The sequence below is a fragment of the Eretmochelys imbricata genome, chromosome 2, assembly GCF_965152235.1.
Source record: "Eretmochelys imbricata isolate rEreImb1 chromosome 2, rEreImb1.hap1, whole genome shotgun sequence".
NCBI lineage: Eukaryota > Metazoa > Chordata > Testudines > Cheloniidae > Eretmochelys > Eretmochelys imbricata.
The window spans coordinates 115,565,059-115,584,466 of NC_135573.1; the positions used below are offsets into that span (position 1 = coordinate 115,565,059).

The window sequence follows — 19,408 nt, forward strand, 5'->3', positions numbered from 1 at the left end:
ATCTGTTAATAGGATTATGTCCTCAAACTACAATTCAGATAGTCTTTAGTGACAAGATCACAGGTAGGCAAAGATTAGTGAAATAGTACAATGTGGCCTTCTGAAATCCATTGTCATGTTCAGTGTCCTCACCAGAGTTATTTCTCTGTACTGAGGCCTGCTGTTATGTAAATAGTTTCAAAACAGTTAAGATGCAAATACCTATCCCCTTCAAAATAAAACCAAAAGCAAGGATCTATGCCGGTAGATTCTGACCAAAAGAAAGAAAGATTGTAATAGTAAGTATACAGTATATCCAAGTCCTTAACATTTTTAAACTCTTAGTTTTGTTTTAAAAAATGTACACAATCTAGTTCACAATTTCCAACTGGTAGCAGTTTCAAAGATGGTTTATCACATTCCCATGATACCTGTGATCTGGTGAGTAAAGTGAGCATTGGGATAAATGAGTCTGGTTACTTTCGGAGTGTCTGTAGTAGGAATATCTTTACTGGTTTTGCTATATTGATGCAAACCTCACTTTGGATGTGCTGCACCAGTTTCAAACCAGGAGAAGACACACCCCCTATTTGACACTGGTCGAGTCATCTACCAGTTTGTACCAGTGAAGCTCACCAATATAACTATCCCTGCTATAGATAGGCCCTTAATTACCTAGTTTATTAATACCTCCTAATAACAGCTTTAGTTGGATTATAACTAGATCTAAATTATAGTTAACCATTGTTTTTCTTCTGCAGTAACAACAGGAAGAAAGGCAATGACCATTGTGCTTTCTTTTTTGTTCTTTGCAAAGCCATTCACATTCCAGTAAGTATCAAATTGTCCTTTTATGGCTTGTGTATTTCATAAAATCAGGTTCTTGATCACTGAAATTGAATAACATTACCAGTTAACCATCAAAATGTTTGAGTAGGATTTTCTTCAACTTTCAAACATTTGTAATAGAAATGGGTTGTAAATATTGGCTAGTTTGTTGATTATGTCAGAGAATAATTTCATTTTTCCCCAAAAACATTAGAAGACAAATCCATTGTACATATTGGGGGTGGGTGGAAGGTGATGGGTTTTTGAGGGGTTGGGGGATTTTTTGGTAGTTTAAGAAAATCTTATGTAAAAAGGTGCTGAAGTCAGGCAATCCAAGATAATGATGGAGAAAAGAGCCCTATGTAGGAGCAGTAGTCATAAAATATAGCTCCTATAAACATGGGAATGTATAGCGGATTGAAGGTATTTTATTCATATAGGTAAGAACCATTACAATTAATTATAGCTTAGTATATGCGGACAGGTTATGTCAAATAAATTCCCTTCTCCAGCCTACTTACCTAAGAGGAAGGAGAGAGGATAATAAAAATTAAAGATTTAAGCTAACACCTTGACTGGGTCCTACCACTTGCTTTTCTCTTATTGGAGACCATCTTTTAGATTGTCAGCTTCTTGAGGCAGAGATTTTATTTTTGTCTTGTAGAATGTGAGGCACATCATTGGCACATTACAAATAAACTGTTAATACTATGATTATTTTCCTCTTTTTCACCCTTCAGGTACGTGTGGTCAGGTTTATTAGTTGTCCTGGGTATATTTCTGAATGTTTACAGTAAAAATATGGATAAAATCAAGCTGCCTTCACTACGAGGTCTTTGCAACAAAACTGTGGAAGACAGACAGACAAGGACGTTGTCACAAACTGTGTAGACAATGGTTTTATGCCATGTCTTGAATCTGACTTATTTTATTGGAACAGTCTTCAACTGGTTCACTTTCCAAAGGGAACATTATTAAAACCAAAAGAGCTGAAGGCTGAAATGAACAGTTTTATGTGAGCCTTCTCTTCAGAGCACTTGAATTCATCATAGGTGTTATATACCATTGTCAGAAGGCATTATCAAGCCAATGAAGGAAAGCAACTCCTGGCAGACTGCTGAAATACTGTGTTCCAAATGGGGGACAGTAGCACATTAATTTGGGCATTTTTATCATATCAGATGTGGCTGATTTGAGATTAGTGGTTCTTTGTTTTTATTGTTGGGCTGGGATTATTTAAAAGTACTACTGTATTAACACTTAATGGAAGCTAATCAGCAACGGATTGACCAAATTGAAATTTTAAAGTTGGAAGAGGTAGAATACGGTATGTCATGATTTTTCATTTTAAATAAAAATTCAGTTTAAGTTCTTGATGAGATTCTCAACATTGTACATTTGTTAATATAATTGGCATTTCTATTGAAATCAAAATCTGATTAATGGTTTAAATTTGAGATTGAAAGAATCGTGATTTTTTTCCATTCCCCCCCTTCAGCTTTTAAAAATTATTAAAGAGTGCACATAGACATTACTGTTAATCTCAGTGTAGAAAAAAAGAGTACCAAGATCTCTGTCTGCTTGCAGTACTTTCTCACCATCAGAGGAGTTGTCTGCTGTTACTATACTGGTATAAAACAGTGAGTGAAAATTCTCTAACAGCACACAGGTTAATATATTAAACATCATTTCTCTTCACTGTCCTCAAATTAAAGCTTTAACTCCAAACATAAGTAGATGACAGTGAGATTTCTCTTCCAATGGACAGAGTGCACACACAAGGTCATATTGATCAGGAAGTGTGGGTAAATGAGAGACACAGGGATGGATTCAAGGGGCAAGCAACAAACTTAACTAACAACACCCCTCTCCATTTTATCTGCCCATACTCTCTCATATAGCAGGTATTTAATTGGGTGCAGTGTGGAGTTAAAAGATCCCACCATAAAACCAATAATTCAGCTCACTTCTAAATACTCTCACCCCTCTCCCAGGAGCTGGCCATCCCCTTGCTGTCTGGAAAGTCTTTTCAGCAGTTAAGCATGCTCTTGCTCAGCACTGGCTACTCTCAATTTGTGATGGGAAAACATTGGATGAAAAAAAAAAAAGTGGGCAGAGATTGAACTATTCCAAAATCTTTTGGGTTTGTGATCTAAGCATTAGTACATAATGAAATGGCAATCATTGTTGTACATTAGTTCTCACCATGGAACTAGAAAATACAGTCCACCAGGGAAGTACGAGTTACTTTCCTGACTGTGCTTCTCATCAGCGCTCCAACTCATCCCTCCTGTTATTGCCAATGTCCGGTGATATGTTCTAGATAGATGTCTCTTGACCACCTGATGGCATCCGACATCATGAGTTGCCCCGTCAGCTGAGCGTAGTGTTGACCAATTCCAGTTTCTCAACACTGACTCCTTGCTGGGGTCCCATGTGCTCAGAGCTCCGATGATCAGCATGTGAGTTTGAACCTCATAGCCCCTAGCTCCCAAGGTGTTGGCCAGAGGAGCCTATATTTCCAGCTTTCGAGATTGGGTGTCGCAGAAGGCAGTAGTCCTGTTTTCAGAGGGAACTCTGACATCCACCATGATCTTCTTCCAGTCCTCGTTGGTGATGATGATGTCCGGTCACAGTTGTCTGTCCATTCCAGGGATGGCGACATTCACAGCGACTTTCCCTACAGGTGGCGGGATGACTGACCAGGCAATCTTGGATGGCATTGTGGCACAGCTGCCAGGCTCTGGAATGGGGCTTGCAGCTACACCGGACATGGGGTAGTGTCTCATTGGCATAGCTGCACTTCCTGCATTGCTTGTTCCAGTTCCCTTGGCGGAAGTCCATTCGGCGGAATGCAGTTGAGCCAGACCCTGTGGATGAACCACCAATCAGCAAATCGGGTGAAGCTGCCCCCAGGGAGAAAAAGTGGTTGCTCGTGTCCCACTTGCACGTCACCTCAAAAGTCCTTCCTGTGGTCTGGCTTCCATTTCAGATTTTCTATGTACTGCAAGTGGAGGGAATCTTTCAAGGTCCTCCCCAGCATGGTTCTAGCTCTTGGAGTGATCATTGTGCACTCCATGTTCTTCATCTGTGCCAGTGGCACCAGGATACTCAGCTCGTGGTGTTCCTCACACCACATCCAGGGGCAGCCGATACACTTCTCCAGTAGCATTGTGGGCATGAATCCAGAACGAAGCAAAAAGTCTTCCCCCCCCCTTTCAAATTTGCCTTCCAGGGAGCCATTCAGGATAGCAACATCTTGCTTGGAAAGGGTCCTTCAATTCACTTCTTGATGGCATCCTGCATAGCACTTTCCACGATGTTCCTAACTGTGGCGTCTGGGCACGTCAGAAGGCATGAGTGATCATTGCAATGTCACAGATCACCCGTATGAGGGACGTTGGCACCACCGTGCCTGTGCAAGATGTACACCAGTTCATTTCTGGTCCTCTGAGGAAGAAATATCCACGTCTTCACTAGCTGTCTGTGTTGTCTGCTTTGTTAAGAGGTAGCTTCGCCATGGCAGATCCCCTTAAGACGAATGAAATACGGGGGATCAGGAAGGTGTTCAAGGTATTGATCTTCTGCCATGGTGGTAGCAGGGAGGAGTCCATCCTTGCTACATCTCGTAGGATCTCTGCAATGGTATCCTTAGGTGTCTGCTGGATGCGGAAACCCATGGGCATGCTGAGATGTTGGTATGCTTGCCCATCCTTGAGGAAGATCATGGGTTCACCTTAGATCTGAAACTGTGTTGTCTAGACCAAGTCCCTTCCACTGCCATCAATATTCAGAAATGCACACTTCCTGGCATTGAAGCAGAGTGTCATCCAGTTGGCAGCCTGGCCCGTGACATTGCGCATTTGTTGGAGACTCTCAGGGTTGTCTGCAATCAGGATCAGATTGTCTGCATAGGCCAGGATATTCACTCAAGGAAACCACCTAGACCGCAGGAGATGGCTCTAATGAGCGGCTCCATGGCTAAGTTGAAAACGATGGGGCTGAGGGGACAGCCTTGCTTCACTCCACTATAGATAGGAATTTCAGGTGTCTCTACTTCCATGGAGCGAATGGTGGTGGTGCAGCCATCATAAAGTTCCCGGACCGGTTGGCGAAAATTTTCAGGGCATCCCGAACTCTCGCAGTGTGGCAAAAGTGTGCTGATGGGGCATCGATCCGAAAGCATTAGCCAGGTTGAGCCACGCTGTGGCACATTGCTCCCGTGCCCTCCTGGACATGTGAATGGCAGTTTGAAGGACAAAATTGTGTTCATAACAGCCTTCGCTTGAGATGAAGCCTTTCTGGATGGAGCTGATGGCTCCTTAGTTCACTGACCAGTCTGTGATCCTAGCCCCGAGGCAGCTGGCGTACAGTTTGTACATGGTGGAACAGAGAGAGATGAGTCTCCAGTTGCTGGGGTTGTCTTGCTCATCTTTCTTGTAGATGAGCTCCATCATAAACTTCTTCCAGGAGCTGGAAGTACAGCGGAACGGTTTGCATTTGTTGAAAATGGCATTTAATACCAGGCAACCGGGGTCTCATTTTTTCAGGAAGTAATATTGAATGCCATCTTTTCGTGGGTATGTGTTTTTGGTCTTTGTAAGTCTGGTCATTACTTCCCATGATGTAAAGTCTTGTTCCAGGTCTCCTGCGTAGTCAACCTGGGGTAGAGGATGAAGGCACCCTGGACGCTGCACTTCGTTCTGAGCTACAGGCTCAAACACACCCTTGAAGTAAGAGAATAGTCTCTCGGATGGGATTGCGCAGCAGGATGAGGACCCATCTCAAGTTTCTCTTTCATAGCCTTAGGGCAGTTTGACCGGTAGAGCTTCTGGATCCTGCTGCTTGATCGTAGCAGCAACTGATGTTCCTTCTCCTGGCTTCTCTGATGATGATGTTATGGCCCAACACAGGAGTTCTGTGAGCAGTCGGTGTGTTCTCTTGAGTTCCCTTTCTCATAGATACAATTTCTGCAGACAGGTCTTTAGTGAGTCCGTCTACAAGGAGGTCTAAGTCAAAGGAGGCTGTCCTTGCCAACTCCTCCATCCAAGTGGCTTGCCATGGTGTGGCAGCTCTTGCTGAAGGCTGTTGCTCCTCTGGCTGCTCAATCTCTGCAGGCTCATGCTGGAAAATTGCTGTGGAATTAGCCTGTTGCCTCATTTCCTCCCGGTGTTGAGAGTTCCTTTTGACCAATCTTGAGGCAGGATCTCTGGTATGATGACAGTGTCTTCCCTTACAGGTTTTAGGGCAGCACTGGTCTTTTTAGGAAGGACAGTTTTGGAGGCACCAGTACGGGCCCTTTTAGGGATGTGGTCTTGCGTGGGAGTTTCTGGAACTACACTGGTCCTTCTGTGGATGAGTTCTGTCTGGGGTTTTTTTTTTTTTTTTTGATGCAGTGAGAGACCTTCTAGGGGCAAGGTACCGTTGGGTGATCTTGGAGGCCATGCTGGTCCACCTAGGTTGAGGTCCCATTGTAACTCTTCACAGTCGGCTTTAGACTTAGCTACCTTGAGTAATTTTATATAATTTGCAACCTTTGCCCTGTGTTCATCCCCTTTCTCAGATCATTTATGAATATGTTGAAGAGCATAGGTCCCAGTACAGATCCTTGAGGGACTCCGCTATTTACCTCTTTCCATTATGAAAACTGACAGTTTATTCCTACACTTACCTTTTAACCAGTTACTGATCCATGAAAGGACCTCCCCTCTTATCCCGTGACTGCTTAGGTTTAATAAGAGTCTTTGGTGTGCAACCTTGTCAAAGGCTTTCTGAAAGTCTAAGTACACCACATTAACTGGATCAACCTTGTCCACGTGCTTGTAAACACTCTCAAAGAATTCAAGTGCATCACGTTGCTAATTCTCAATTTTATTGAGAGTCTCACAATATTTGATAAAAAGAACAGGAGTACTTGTGGCACCTGAGAGACTAACAAATTTATTTGAGTATAAGCTTTTAAGAGCTACAGCCCACTTCATCAGATGCATAGAATGGAACATATAGTAAGAAGATTTCTCTTAAACTCCTAGCTACTGGACTCACAACATTAACTGGTTATGCCATACATAGGGGGCTGGATGAAAGAAGGTATGGAGGTGACTGTATGAGGGCTTGTCTACATAGTCACTTAGTTTGTGGCAAGCTGTGATGTATATATTCCAGGCACTAAGTGTCCGTGTGGACCCTGCTGCTGCACACTAATGGTTCCTTAGTGTGCTTTGATCTACCCCTCTTTGATTTACAGCCCAGCTTGCCACAAACTAAGTGATTATGTAGACAAGCCCTGAGGGGCTGACAAGTGAATGAGACTCAAACAGTGGCAGAGAGGAGAGAGTAGAAGGCAACATGAAAATTGACAAGGGATAAGCAGGGTGGGACAGAGAGGAGCCTGAAGATGGTGACAATCTTAAATTTGATGGAATAGTGATTAAGAGCCAATCAGATAATTTGAAATAAGTTCAGATGTATTTTTTTCACCAATCACAGCTCTTGTTCCTTAAGCAGCTATTTCCCAATGAGGGCAAGTCACATGCCAAGTTTGCAAGGGAGGGGGGAAGTTTCCAGGTATTTAATTTTTTACCAATTCTGAAAAAAAAAAAAAAAGTTTTCAGTCTTCCTTAATTCAAGAACAGGTGAATGGATTCCTCTCAGATTTGTTGCAACCTTTGATGCAAAGGTTTAACCTTTGGCTGGAGACCAAGAATGGAAGAGGTGAGTCCCAAAGGAATTTCTCAGGAATTTTTGAGCAAGTGAAACCAGGGTAATGGAATCTTAACTGCAATGTTCTCTGCCTCACTATAATCTGGTGGTTAGTGTTACTGATTTACTGGATTCTGTATCTGTGCCTCAATTTTTCCATCTGTAAAATGTGAATAAAGAAATTTTAACAAAGGTCAGTAGAGTCTTCAAATGAAAATTACTATATAAGTATTAATTGTATCCTTGGTACATCCATATATTTTAAATCAGTCCAATCACAATTTCTGACTGAAATTAAAAGATACAGATTGCAGCGACTAATGTTCTTATCAGCATTTTGTCTGAAATTTCACCATTTGGTAATGGTTTGTAGTGTTAGTGGAATTAAACTGAATAACTTTCTTTATTTCATACAAGATTGAGCTAGTGGACTGCACATTAGAAAATGTACAGTTTTTTAAATAATTGCTTGCTTTAGATTATAGATGTTCTGGAATTTGCAATACATTCTCAAATTAATCTTGTTGTGGGTTTAGAGTTGCTAGAGCAAGTTAAAGGGTTGGGTTTTTGTGGGGCGGGGAGCTGGTATTTTCATAGGTGTGAATTTTAATACTCACTAATCCTCTGTATATAACTGAGTTATGCAAGGGCAAACTTCACAAAAGCGAGAAAAAGCCTATAATTTGCCACCAGTCGTGGTCTGTTTCAATTTCATGGCTTGTAGTCAGAATGCTACTTATACTATGGTGTAGTGACATTAAGAGAATATTCACTTCAGTGAATTACTATTTTATAATGAGCTTTATAATGCAAGTGGTAAGAGAAATTTACACACCTTCAAGTGTTCTTTATTTAAGGCTTTTTTTTTTTTGGAACATTCCCTCCTATATGCATGCTATTCATAAAATGGCATTTTATATCAGGTCAGTAAAGCTGGTTATTTGTATTGCATTAGCACCTACCAGCCTCAGTCAAGGTCCAGAACCCCATTGGGTTCAGCACTGTACAAACAGAACAAAGAGATGGCCCCTATCTGAAAAAGCTGACAATCTAAGCATTAAATGAGTGAAACTATTTCCCACCTTCTCCCCACAGAACTTCCTTCCCTGAAGAGGTCTGAGATGTGTGGACTAATCCTAAAAAACATCTAGATAAAATGCGATGAAAGTGAATTCTAAACCTCAGGTGGCCTGGGTTCTGCAATCAGATCTGATAGGATTGCGCACAGCCCAGGCACACAGGTCCACTCAGACACCACTGCAGGACTGGGGCCCAATTCTCTGAAAAGAGATTACATCTGCTATGGCTTTCCCCTGTGAAGTTGCATTATTGCATTTCCTGGGCACCTTCGTATGCCAAAGGTATTAAAGTAACTGATAACCATTAACTCGTTTCTTTAGTCATCTTCCTATGTCAGTTCTGCCAAGGTATTATTCGAACATTTGTTGGTTTGTGTGTGTGTGTATGAACCTATAAAAATTAACTTTCAAAATATCACACATTCAGCATTTTGTGACATCATAGATTTAGTCTAGGTAACATAGTAGGTGGTGACAGTCAGTGGCTAGTTTTAATGTAAAATTTAGGGATACACACTTCTCTCTCTGATTGTTGCATCATCTCCCATCACTTCAGTGATGCCATGTCCTCCTCTTAAATCACTCCGTCATTGGGCTCCAAGTTTTAACTACTACTACTTGTCTTAGACCCTACATAATCACACAGCCCCTGCCTCTAACTTTGAAAATGTGTGAGGACACCAAGTCTAGTCTGTGTCAGTGACAACAGCTTTGATGTCCCTTTCATTCACTTTTCTCACAAGTGTTTCAATGCTCTCTTTCATAGAATCATAGGACTGGAAGGGACCTTGAGACTATTATTTATCACCTTTTATCTTCTAGATGTTTTCAACTTAATTGCTTAATTATTTGCTCCATATCTTTCTGGATACAGAAGTTAAAGTGACTGGTCTGTAATTCCCTGAGTTGTCCTTATTTCCCTTTTTATAGAATGGCACTATATTTGCCCCTTTTCCAATCTTCTGGAATCTCTCCCGCCTTCCATGACTTTTCAAAGATAATCGCTAATGGCTCAGATATCTCCTCAGTCAGCTTGAGAATTCTAGGATGCATTTCATCAGGCCATGGTGACTTGAAGACATCTAATTTGTGTAAATAAAGTAATTTCATGTTTTCCTTCATGCTTGAATGCCCTCCCCAAACCTGTTCACCAATCCATGTCCTTAGTCTCATGCAGTCTTTCCATAAAATCTCACTTCTGCCATTTTGCCTGAGACAGAAAGGTAGGAGTACCCATAGAGATGAGTGCCTGCCTCACTGATCGGTGTTGTTTGTTTCCTTCTTCCTTTGCTCCCATGCACAAACCACGCTGTGTGTTTGACCATTCCTTATTTAGACATGGCATTTTTTTCCCTTGGCCATGACCATGTTTATAGTTGTACAGCCTGGGGAGCTGGAAAAATAAAGCCAAACTTTACTAGTTGGGGCAGAAATTAAATGAAGTGGTTCTTATAGTGTAGGTAATTGCTCAGTTTGTTAGATGAAAGACTTAAACTCATTTTCCTAATACTATATCTTAATTTTAATATTTATATAGTTCCTTCTACTTGACTACCCAAGTGGTTTACCATCATTTTTAGTCTCTCAGTATCATGGTGAGGCAGAAATAAACCTTTATTTTACTGCTGAGGAGGCAGAGAGGTTGTGACTTGCCCAAAGTTGCCTGTTTTATGGTGAACTGGGACTAGAACTAATACATGACTCCCCATTCCTATGACAACTTAAAGATTGGCCTTGGAGAGATTTGGACATCATTAGCTCAATCCTATTGTATCTAGATATTAAAAGGATTTCTAAATTACATGCAACTTTTGAGTTCAACATGGAATAACTGCCTCAATTTTTAGTTTCTATGTTTGTCACAAGCTTTCCCCCCCCCCCCCATACACATACAGGTTTTATTTCTTTTAACACTATGGAAACAAAAAGAAGAGGGTGGGATACTGGCTGTCACAGGAGAAAGCACAGAACTTTTTGGTCCCTAAATAACCTAGCAAATCTGACCCTTAGAGCCTCATAGGAAGCTTTCAGGACTAAGCCATATTTTTGTACAGCACATGGATGGTACACAAGTAAGTTATATTAAAGCTAAAGATGCAGATAGGGACTAGCAGGATTTTCAAAAGCACATAAGCATGTTAGGCTCTTCTGAAAAAATAAATCCTCACTATGCAGCTTTAGGTGCTAATTACCTTTGAAAATCTAGCCTTTACTCTCCTGATTGAGTCCATAGAGGACTCCAGTTCTTGCTCCAAGAAATATACAATCCAAAAATATATCAAAAGGCACTGTGTTTTCCTCCTTCGACCTCCTAGTAAGACACCAAATCTGGATCATTTTTACATGGAAATTTTTTCATATTTTGAAAATGGGAAGTTATAGTTGAGGAATTCTCTGGATGCCTTAATACACAATTCAAAATTAGCTCTTGGATAGACAGAAATTCTGCGCTCAGTCACATCTGTATAGCCCCATTGTGCAGGTGTAATCAAGGGCAAAATCTGGATGTAAGTGTTCATGCTTCTTCATGGGAGGAAGTGTAACTTTGCTGTTGTGCTGCATCACCATTCATGATAAAAATCCTCACCTTTGAGAGCTAAATACCTAGGGAATAGGTGATTTCAAAGGCAACTAATCCCTGTTATGAATCATACCCAGTCCTCCTCCTGTCCCACAATCCACACCCTTAATAAATGAGTGAGTCCTAGCTATACCAGCTCAATAATCAAACTCCATTTTTCCTGGGATTAAAACAACCTCAGATTAACAAATCAGACATGCCTGCTTGTGGTGAGAATAGCTATTACTTAGTACTTTTGGCTCTCCAGGCATATGGGTAAAGCAGAGCTGGATTAACAAAGTCTGAGATAGTTAATCTTGCACTGCAGAAACAATCCTAACATCAGCTATTTCTCTGCAGATTTTTTTAATAACTTGGAAAATGTACTCTGCACAAATGTTGTTTCTAAATAGCAGTGCTATTAGTAAATAGAGAAAACATTAGCTCTTTATACCTATGGGTTAAAATTATACACATCTGCCACTCAGTTTTGTATCAGAAAGATACAGCAGAACATCTTGTACCAGAGTCCTTTTTTGCTGCATATGTTGGAAAGAATGTAGTTTCTCCATAAGTAATAGGACAGCTAAATTACAGTTGTAAAGACACTTCTCCAAATCCCTTTTTAAAAAAAACTTCAGTCAAGCTTACAAGTCTGATCCCTTTATTTAACATTCATATATAGAGGTACCTAGAGCTTTGGTGGGAGAATGAAGATTCCAGGCCAATGGTGTCAAATTCCCAGCCCAGGGCTGGATCCAGCCCACTTGATGTATTTTTGTGGTTCTGCTACTGACATCAGTGGGAGCTCCACTATGGACAGAGGCCCACAGTTAAAAAATGGAATTTGGCCCTGAATGAGTTGGACCCTTCTGTTCTAGGCACACAGACTTCCCTGGGGAAAGCTGTGATGGTGCATACAAATAATCCTTGACTATATTTAGGGGAAGGAGAGGAAGTAGTAACAGAAGAACCATGAAGTATTACAAAAATAAGAGGATTAGGGTCACATTTATACAGCTATAGCTACTACAATCCCCTTTCCAAGCTAAGGGCAGCAAGTGGTGGATTCTTGGCCTCTTTCAGCTTATCCTCACTGCAGGAGGATACAACGTTATGCCTTTGGCATGCACACATTAGAAGGATGAGTCAGCATTTCATCACTGATGCTTTGAGTATGTGGGGCAATAAAGAAAAGTTTTTGCCCTTTTGCATGAAGCAACAGGAAGTGGGTCAGTTTCTTCAGCCTTCCCACTCCGATTCAACTCAAATCTCACATCTTCCAATGCTCGGTTCATTTTGGCAATGATTTAAAGCCACACTTTAAAAATCTAATCACTGCCACTTTCATTCACAATTTTTTTTAAACTAATTGGGATTTGTGCAGACCAGGATTCTTAGTAAATCTGTAGTTATTAGCCTTTTATCCTCTTCTTGGTGTATTATTGAGATGCACTTACAAAGTGTTCTCTGCTTATCTTCCTCCATTTTCTCCCTTCTATTAATCTCTCACTTCAGCTGGAGTGGTGACCTGTTATTTCCTCAGCCTTCTGTAATAAATAATGGCAGATGTCTAAAGCCTCATCACAACAGCAAATAGGGTGGTATATAACATCTGCTCAAAATTGCCACAGCAGGGAGGGCTGGCAGTCCATCCATTACCTAAGTTATTTGAGGCAAAAAGCTTTATTTTTGTCCTCTGATATGATGAGGCTGCAACTAAAAAGAGATTTTGGATCCTAAATCAGCTACACATTAGACGATGCTGTGGTCAGCACTGCAAATACCTTTACAATCTGGACCAGAGAGACTACTTGTCAGTAGACAGGCCATTCATCTAGTTTTAATCCAGAGACTCCTGCTTGTCTAAGATTTGTCCCCCTTTCAGTACCGAGACAAAAACAGGTGTGGTTTTGTCTGATATCGGATGGAGAAATGCCATTTTGAAGATCATCCCATACCCTGCCGCCATGACCTCGTGCACCGATCCCAGTATTCTGGGAATGCTTGAGTAGCCACCCCACTTGTCAGGTAAAGAACTAATTAGGGTAACTAACTAGCTGAACACCACCTGGACTATTAATAGAATTATTCCCAGAACATTCATGTGAGATAGGGAAATGTTATACCATTATACAGATGGAAAACTAAAGCATTGAGATTAAGTGACTTGGCCAAGATGCTTTAGGAAGTCTAAGGCAAAGCAAGGAATTGAATCCATCTCTCTTGAGTACTAGTCTGGTCTAAAAACTACAAAAGCATCTTTCCACAAGGGGTAAGGAGCTATTTGTATAAGGGTGGTATAATCTAGCTCCTGTGCTAACACAGGCAAGTTCTCACTGGTTCTTTTCAAGCTATTAATACTGAACTATCAAAAGACCAATATCCTGACAAGTTGCATCTCATATTAACCAGTATTCTAGAAATAAGATACGCCCTTGCTTAGTCAGAGCAATGTGCAACTTTTTATATACATTACCCTAATGATGGATCAATACAATTCATCTCGCTGACCAGTTCTAGCGAATGTGATTCCATTATGGTTCACATATTAAACCCATCCACATTTTTCCGTCTCTAGATTAATAGGAATCAATTGTGTGTAGACATAATGCCCTTGCTGATGCTTTCTTTGTAATATGTGGAATAACTAGAGTTGAGCAAGTACTTGATAAATTATTTTAACTGAATTTTGCCTGTTTGTCCACGGAGTACTGGTATCCAAAGGCAAATTATGGTTTACTAGAATTTCTTATTCAGAAGTATTTTAATTACACCTCTTACAGATTGTTTTTAAACTATGGATTGATTACTAATAGTTCTGAACAGTTGATGCTGTTGTGATTGGTTCAGCTAAGTCAACTGGTATTGCTTCCCAATTCAATGTCATTTTTTAAATTCTGTTTCAGAGAACACTTGTATCTATAGCTTTGATACCCTGTAGTAATCATGGTACATAGGTGCTGGAACTAGGGGTGCTTTGAAGTGGTTTCTATCATATCCAGGGTTTACAGTTTTGTTCAGTGGCTCTCAGCACCTCCACTATAAAAATTGTTCCAGCACCCTGAGGTGCTAGGAATGCAGTACTCATGTCAAGTTCCTTCCCCCCCTGAACTCTAGGGTACAGATAGGGGGTTTTTCATGCAGGTCCCCACAGCTTATTTTTACCAGCTTAGGTTAAAACTTCTCCAAGGTACAAACTATTTTACCTTTTGCCCTTGGACTTTATTGCTGCCACCACCAAGTGTCTAACAAATATGTAACGGGGAAAGAGCCCGCTTGGAAACTTCTTTTCCCCCCAAAATCCTCTCAAACCCTACACCCCCTTTCCTGGGGAAGGCTTGATAAAAATCCTCACCACTTTGCATAGGTGAACACAGACCCAAACCCTTGGATCTTAAGAACAATGAAAAAACAATCAGGTTCTTAAAAGAAGAATTTTAATCGAAGTAAAAGAATCACCTCTGTAAAATCAGGATGGTAAATACCTGACAGGGTAATCAGATTCAAAACAGAGAATCCCTCTAGGCAAAACCTTAAGGTACAAAAAGACACAAAAACAGGACTATACATTCCATCCAGCACAGCTTATTTTATCAGCCATTTAAACAAAACAGAATCTAACTCATATCTAGCTAGATTACTTACTAAATTCTAAGACTCCATTCCTTTTCTGTTCCTGGCAAAAGAATCACACAGAGAGAACCTTTGTTTCTCCCCCCTCCAGCTTTGAAAGTATCTTGTCTCCTCATTGGTCATTTTGGTCAGGTGCCAGTGAGGTTATCCTAGCTTCTTAACCCTTTACAGGTGAAAGGGTTTTTTCCTCTGCCCAGGAGGGATTTTAAAGGTGTTTACCCTTACCTTTATATTTATGACAACTCAGATAAAGGATATGATAATATTAGAGCTGGTTGGAAAATGGGTTTTTTCCCCCATGGAAAATTTCAACTTCTCTTCAAAACACTGAAACCTGAAAAATGGTCATCTAAAAGCAAAAAAAAAGTGAAAAAAATTTGTTTTCTGACAAAATACTGACATTTCTTAAAAGCACAAGCACTTTCCTCAAAAATTTTAGTTTAGTCAAAACCTGCTTTATGTAAAAAAAGTATTTATGGGAAATTTTCAAATAGTCCTATATAACATGTAATCATGTCTTTCTGCAGAGGACAGGCAATCAGCCAGCTTTGGTTTGTCTTGGTATATGCTACTCTGATTAGCAATGGGGAGGGACCACAGCATGGGAACCAGTCAACCATTAAGGGAGGGAACTGAAGTCAGTGTGGGGAGTGGAACTTCTCCCTCATCCTACTCACAGATTTCACCCATGACCATTAAATTCCATTCAATCGGATGTTTCCATACACTTCTAGCATGTACATACAAATGTAGCTTGCAGATTTGCAAGGAGCTCAGTGATGGCAAATCTTTGCAGATTTAATCAGAAATAGCATGCTTCCCAAACTAACATAAAACCCATTGACACAAGTAAGTAGCATGCAATGCAAGTCTGTTCATTTCATTGCATTGAAGATTGGTATTCTAAGACTTCTGTTTTCCTTTCAACGTAAGGAGGAATTACAAGTTACACCACCCAACCCCCTATCTTTGTGATTTCCTGTTGAAAGGAAAGAGCTGGTATTATTATGCAGCCCAGGAAGAACATCTGTCCTAAAGAAAAGTAAAATAATTAAAATACTTCTCTTAGTAGATGAAATACAGGAGTCCTATTACCAGCTCATATGTTTAATATGCAGAAAACAATCTTTTTATGCAGCAGAACTAACAATCACTTTTAAAGAGAAACATTTTGGATACAAATTGAGGCCCATGGAAATTATTGAAAACCAAAAATGGTACAGGTTATTGTGGAAGCACTGGTCGCTTCTCCATAAGTAAGGTTGAATTCTGTTTTGAATTTAAAGCAGGGATTCTGCATCTTTGCTTTGTATGAAAAAGACAGTGTATCCTCCCCAGTTTTACAGCACTTTCTAATACAATTTGATTTTTTTTTGAGAATTTATAAAGAACCCCGTTAGTTTATTTCTTTAGAGGTTCCGTGGCTTCATACCAGCGTGGGTTTCAGTATTTGATAGACAACCCACGGCACTGCCACCTCTAGTTCAGTGCAGCACTGCCAGGGGAACTGAGTCAGGAGCTCTGGGGAAGCCCTTAAAAGCACAAAGACATTGAGATTTCAGGACTGGGCTCTCACTTTACATAGCACCAGACTAGCACAGCCCACTGTACCAGTAAGTCAACTGCAAATTAAAGAGTCAAATTCAGCCCATTTTGCCTGATTTGCATTGCTCTTGCAATGCAAAACAGGTGTAACCCCAATTTAACTGGCTGCTGTGCACTGTCTTGCCCGTGCTACTGGCGGTCTTGTGAATTTGTCCTGAAAAGTTAGAATTTTTTTTAGATGACTTAAGATTGATAGAGTAGATCTTCAAATAGTTAGAAATATTACATGATAGCATTCTCTTTGGGTTTCTTGTTGAGTGTTTATGAAACGTTTAATAATTTAATATACCTAAGGAAATTGCCAGGCAAAAAACTAGTTAAAATGGAAGTAAGGTTGAGATTACGCTTGATATTTTGGAATTTAGGAGTTACAGAATGTTACAGGGATATTGTAGGTATCCCAAAACAAAGCACTACAAACTCCAATAACCTTAACTCTGCCCTCTAGTGAATGAGGGAGGAAGGGAAAATATGAAAAAAAAATCTGTCCTTAAAAAAATCAGTTTAATCTAATCTGGGACTTAAATACTAAAATGCTTTAATCATATTTGTGTAGTTATAGCTATCTTTTCAAGACAGATTCACCAGTATAGCAAATCAACACATCACTACAGGGCAGAGGTAAGGTTGTTTGGGTGCCTTAACTACATGTTTTACTTTAATTTCATTCAAATGCAAACATTCTGCATTTCCTACGTTTATAATGCTTGGTATTGGGATAATATATACCCTTAATTTTAAGTTGCATGGAAATCCTTTAACAGCAACAACTGCAATACTTATTACAGAAGTGCCGAGCAGCCCCCATGTGGTAGTCCCTATACAACCCCACAGTAAAAGCCAGAAATGCTTATAATGTAAATAAACAGTCACAAATGAAGGGTGGAAGAGAAGGAAATATTATCCGTATTTTACAGACGAGGCATAGAGCTAAAATGTTGCCCAAGGTCACACAGGAAATCTGTGGCAGAGCTGGGAATTGGGTCCTGAACTCCCCAGACCCAGTCTGGGGCCTTAACATGACTGCCCTTCCTCTTCTTCTTTACTCTTATATTGTGGTGTCATTTAGGTCGCTCTTTTATGCTATAGTTTTAGGACACAGTACTGCATGCTTTATTCCCATCAGCAGAAAGAGGGATGTGAGAATTTCATTAGCTTGATAACCACTCTGGGTCTAGGTGATTTAAAATGAAAAATGTAATTTAAAAATACCTTCCAGGGCTGCCCTGGTGGCCCAGAAATAGTGCTCTGAATGGCCATGCCAGAGACCCCAATTCATTTCACAGCCTTTCAATCCCCCAGCTGCCACGTGTACTGAGTGGAGTCCCATGCGCTCTTCCGCAGCAGGCAGAAGGGTGGCTGTGACAAGAACTGAGCAATTACTTTTTAAAGAAAAATGCATGGATAAATTCTGGCTTGGTTAGTGACTACTCCAGCGGTCATGACCTCTAGGCTGAGAATCCATGCCCTCGTGAATGAGTTATGGGTTAGAATGGTCATGGAAACAATGGATTTTATATTTTATAGAAAGCAAGTTTCAGAGTTCTAATCCCGTATATTCAAAGTAATGCTGATTCTACAAGTTCCACTCATCCAGTCAGGGAACAAAAATGTATCATATGACCTATGCACCCACTCAAAACATCTAGACCACCTAATACTTGCACCTAACCACTTGCAAATGAGCGTCAGACCATGAATTCTTCAGATATTTGGGCAAATAATTTTGAGTAAATACATTTAAGAAACTTATGTTGCATTAGTTTACAATTCACAAACAGAAAAAGAGGTGAAATTGATCAAAAAAATGTTACTAATTATTTGTCTAGCTCTAGCTGTGATGTGGGGCCTTGAGGGAGGGAATAATTTATTTTAATGTGGGATTATGCAAATTCATGTTACAACTTCTCATTTCAAGAGAGAATCTCAACACTAATATGTGCCTATAACCGTGAATCTTCTTTAATAGCTGCCTGTCTTCCTTGCGCTGCATAAAACATAACCAAGTTCCCTTTTTAAATCCATATTTTGAAAAACAAAGTTCATGGCCTCACAGACTTCATTGTCATTAAAAAGGCTTGTAAACATAACACGAATACAGACATTCGCTTCAAACTGTAAATTATGTTTGATTATGTAAGGGGAGAGTTTCAAAACACAAAGGACTGTTTAGGCCCCCAACTCGCATTGGCTTTCAGTGGGAGAACTGTGCACCTAATCTCCCCTCATGCCTTTGAAAATCCCCCAGTAAAATACAACTGGTCTAATGGGCCATGATAAATGGCAATAGAAACATGGGGTTAGTTACAGTGTTAGTCAGTAGGAAAAAATGGAGGCACAGAGGCAAAAATAATTACTTACGTTTTTATTCTGATACAGCTAAGAGGTCCCAAACATGATTGGGGCCCCATTGTGCTGGGTGCTGTACACATGATGGAAAGGTGGTCACTGCCCCAAACAGTTTATGTCCGGGGTAGTGAATAGACAGATCGCGGGCCAAATCCAAACCACCAGATGCTTTTGAACAGACCATGAAATCTTTTTATTTGATCATCATCATTGCAGTATGAAAAATATTTCTCTGGGAGTCTGGACCTTGACTATACCTTGACCAAGATTTTTGGACCTTGACAAAAAGTAACTGACTACCCCTGGCTTATGGTCTAAGTAACAAACAGACTTAAAATAGACCTAGTCTCTCTTACACAGCTGGTCGAAAAATTTGTAATGAAACGTTTTTCCATCAGAAAATGCCGATTCATCAAAACCAAAATAGTTTGCGGTTTTGACAGATTTCCATCATTTTTTTTTCAAATTGGGAGAACAAAATTTGAAATTTTCAAAACATCCCATTTCAACATTTTTAAAAGCTTTGAATTTGTAGTTTTAAAAAAAGGGTCAGAACTGAAATGAAACCTTTCGAAATCATCATAACATTTTGATTGACCCAATATGATTTTTTTCCCCCACATAGTCAATTCATGGAGATTTTCATCCCAAAATTTGATATCAGAACGTG

General features: G+C 40.2%; 1 protein-coding gene across 9 annotated transcripts in view; it reads left to right on the forward strand.

Annotated features, from left to right (window-relative positions):
- SLC35B3 (solute carrier family 35 member B3) overlaps nucleotides 1–8,878 on the forward strand; it is a 40,242-nt gene extending 31,364 nt beyond the window's left edge. For 6 of the 9 annotated variants that reach the window (XM_077810653.1, XM_077810651.1, XM_077810657.1 and 3 more), the window contains 2 exons: nucleotides 741–810; nucleotides 1,548–2,183. In XM_077810653.1, coding sequence (XP_077666779.1) covers nucleotides 741–810; nucleotides 1,548–1,698 — 221 coding nt within the window. In that variant the 3' untranslated portion in view covers nucleotides 1,699–2,183. Of the gene's footprint in view, nucleotides 1–740; nucleotides 811–1,547; nucleotides 2,184–7,442; nucleotides 7,702–8,604 lie in introns of those variants that run through there. The other 3 variants (XR_013345201.1, XM_077810658.1, XM_077810659.1) reach the window with 3 other exon arrangements.
- The last annotated feature ends 10,530 nt before the right edge of the window (nucleotides 8,879–19,408 follow it).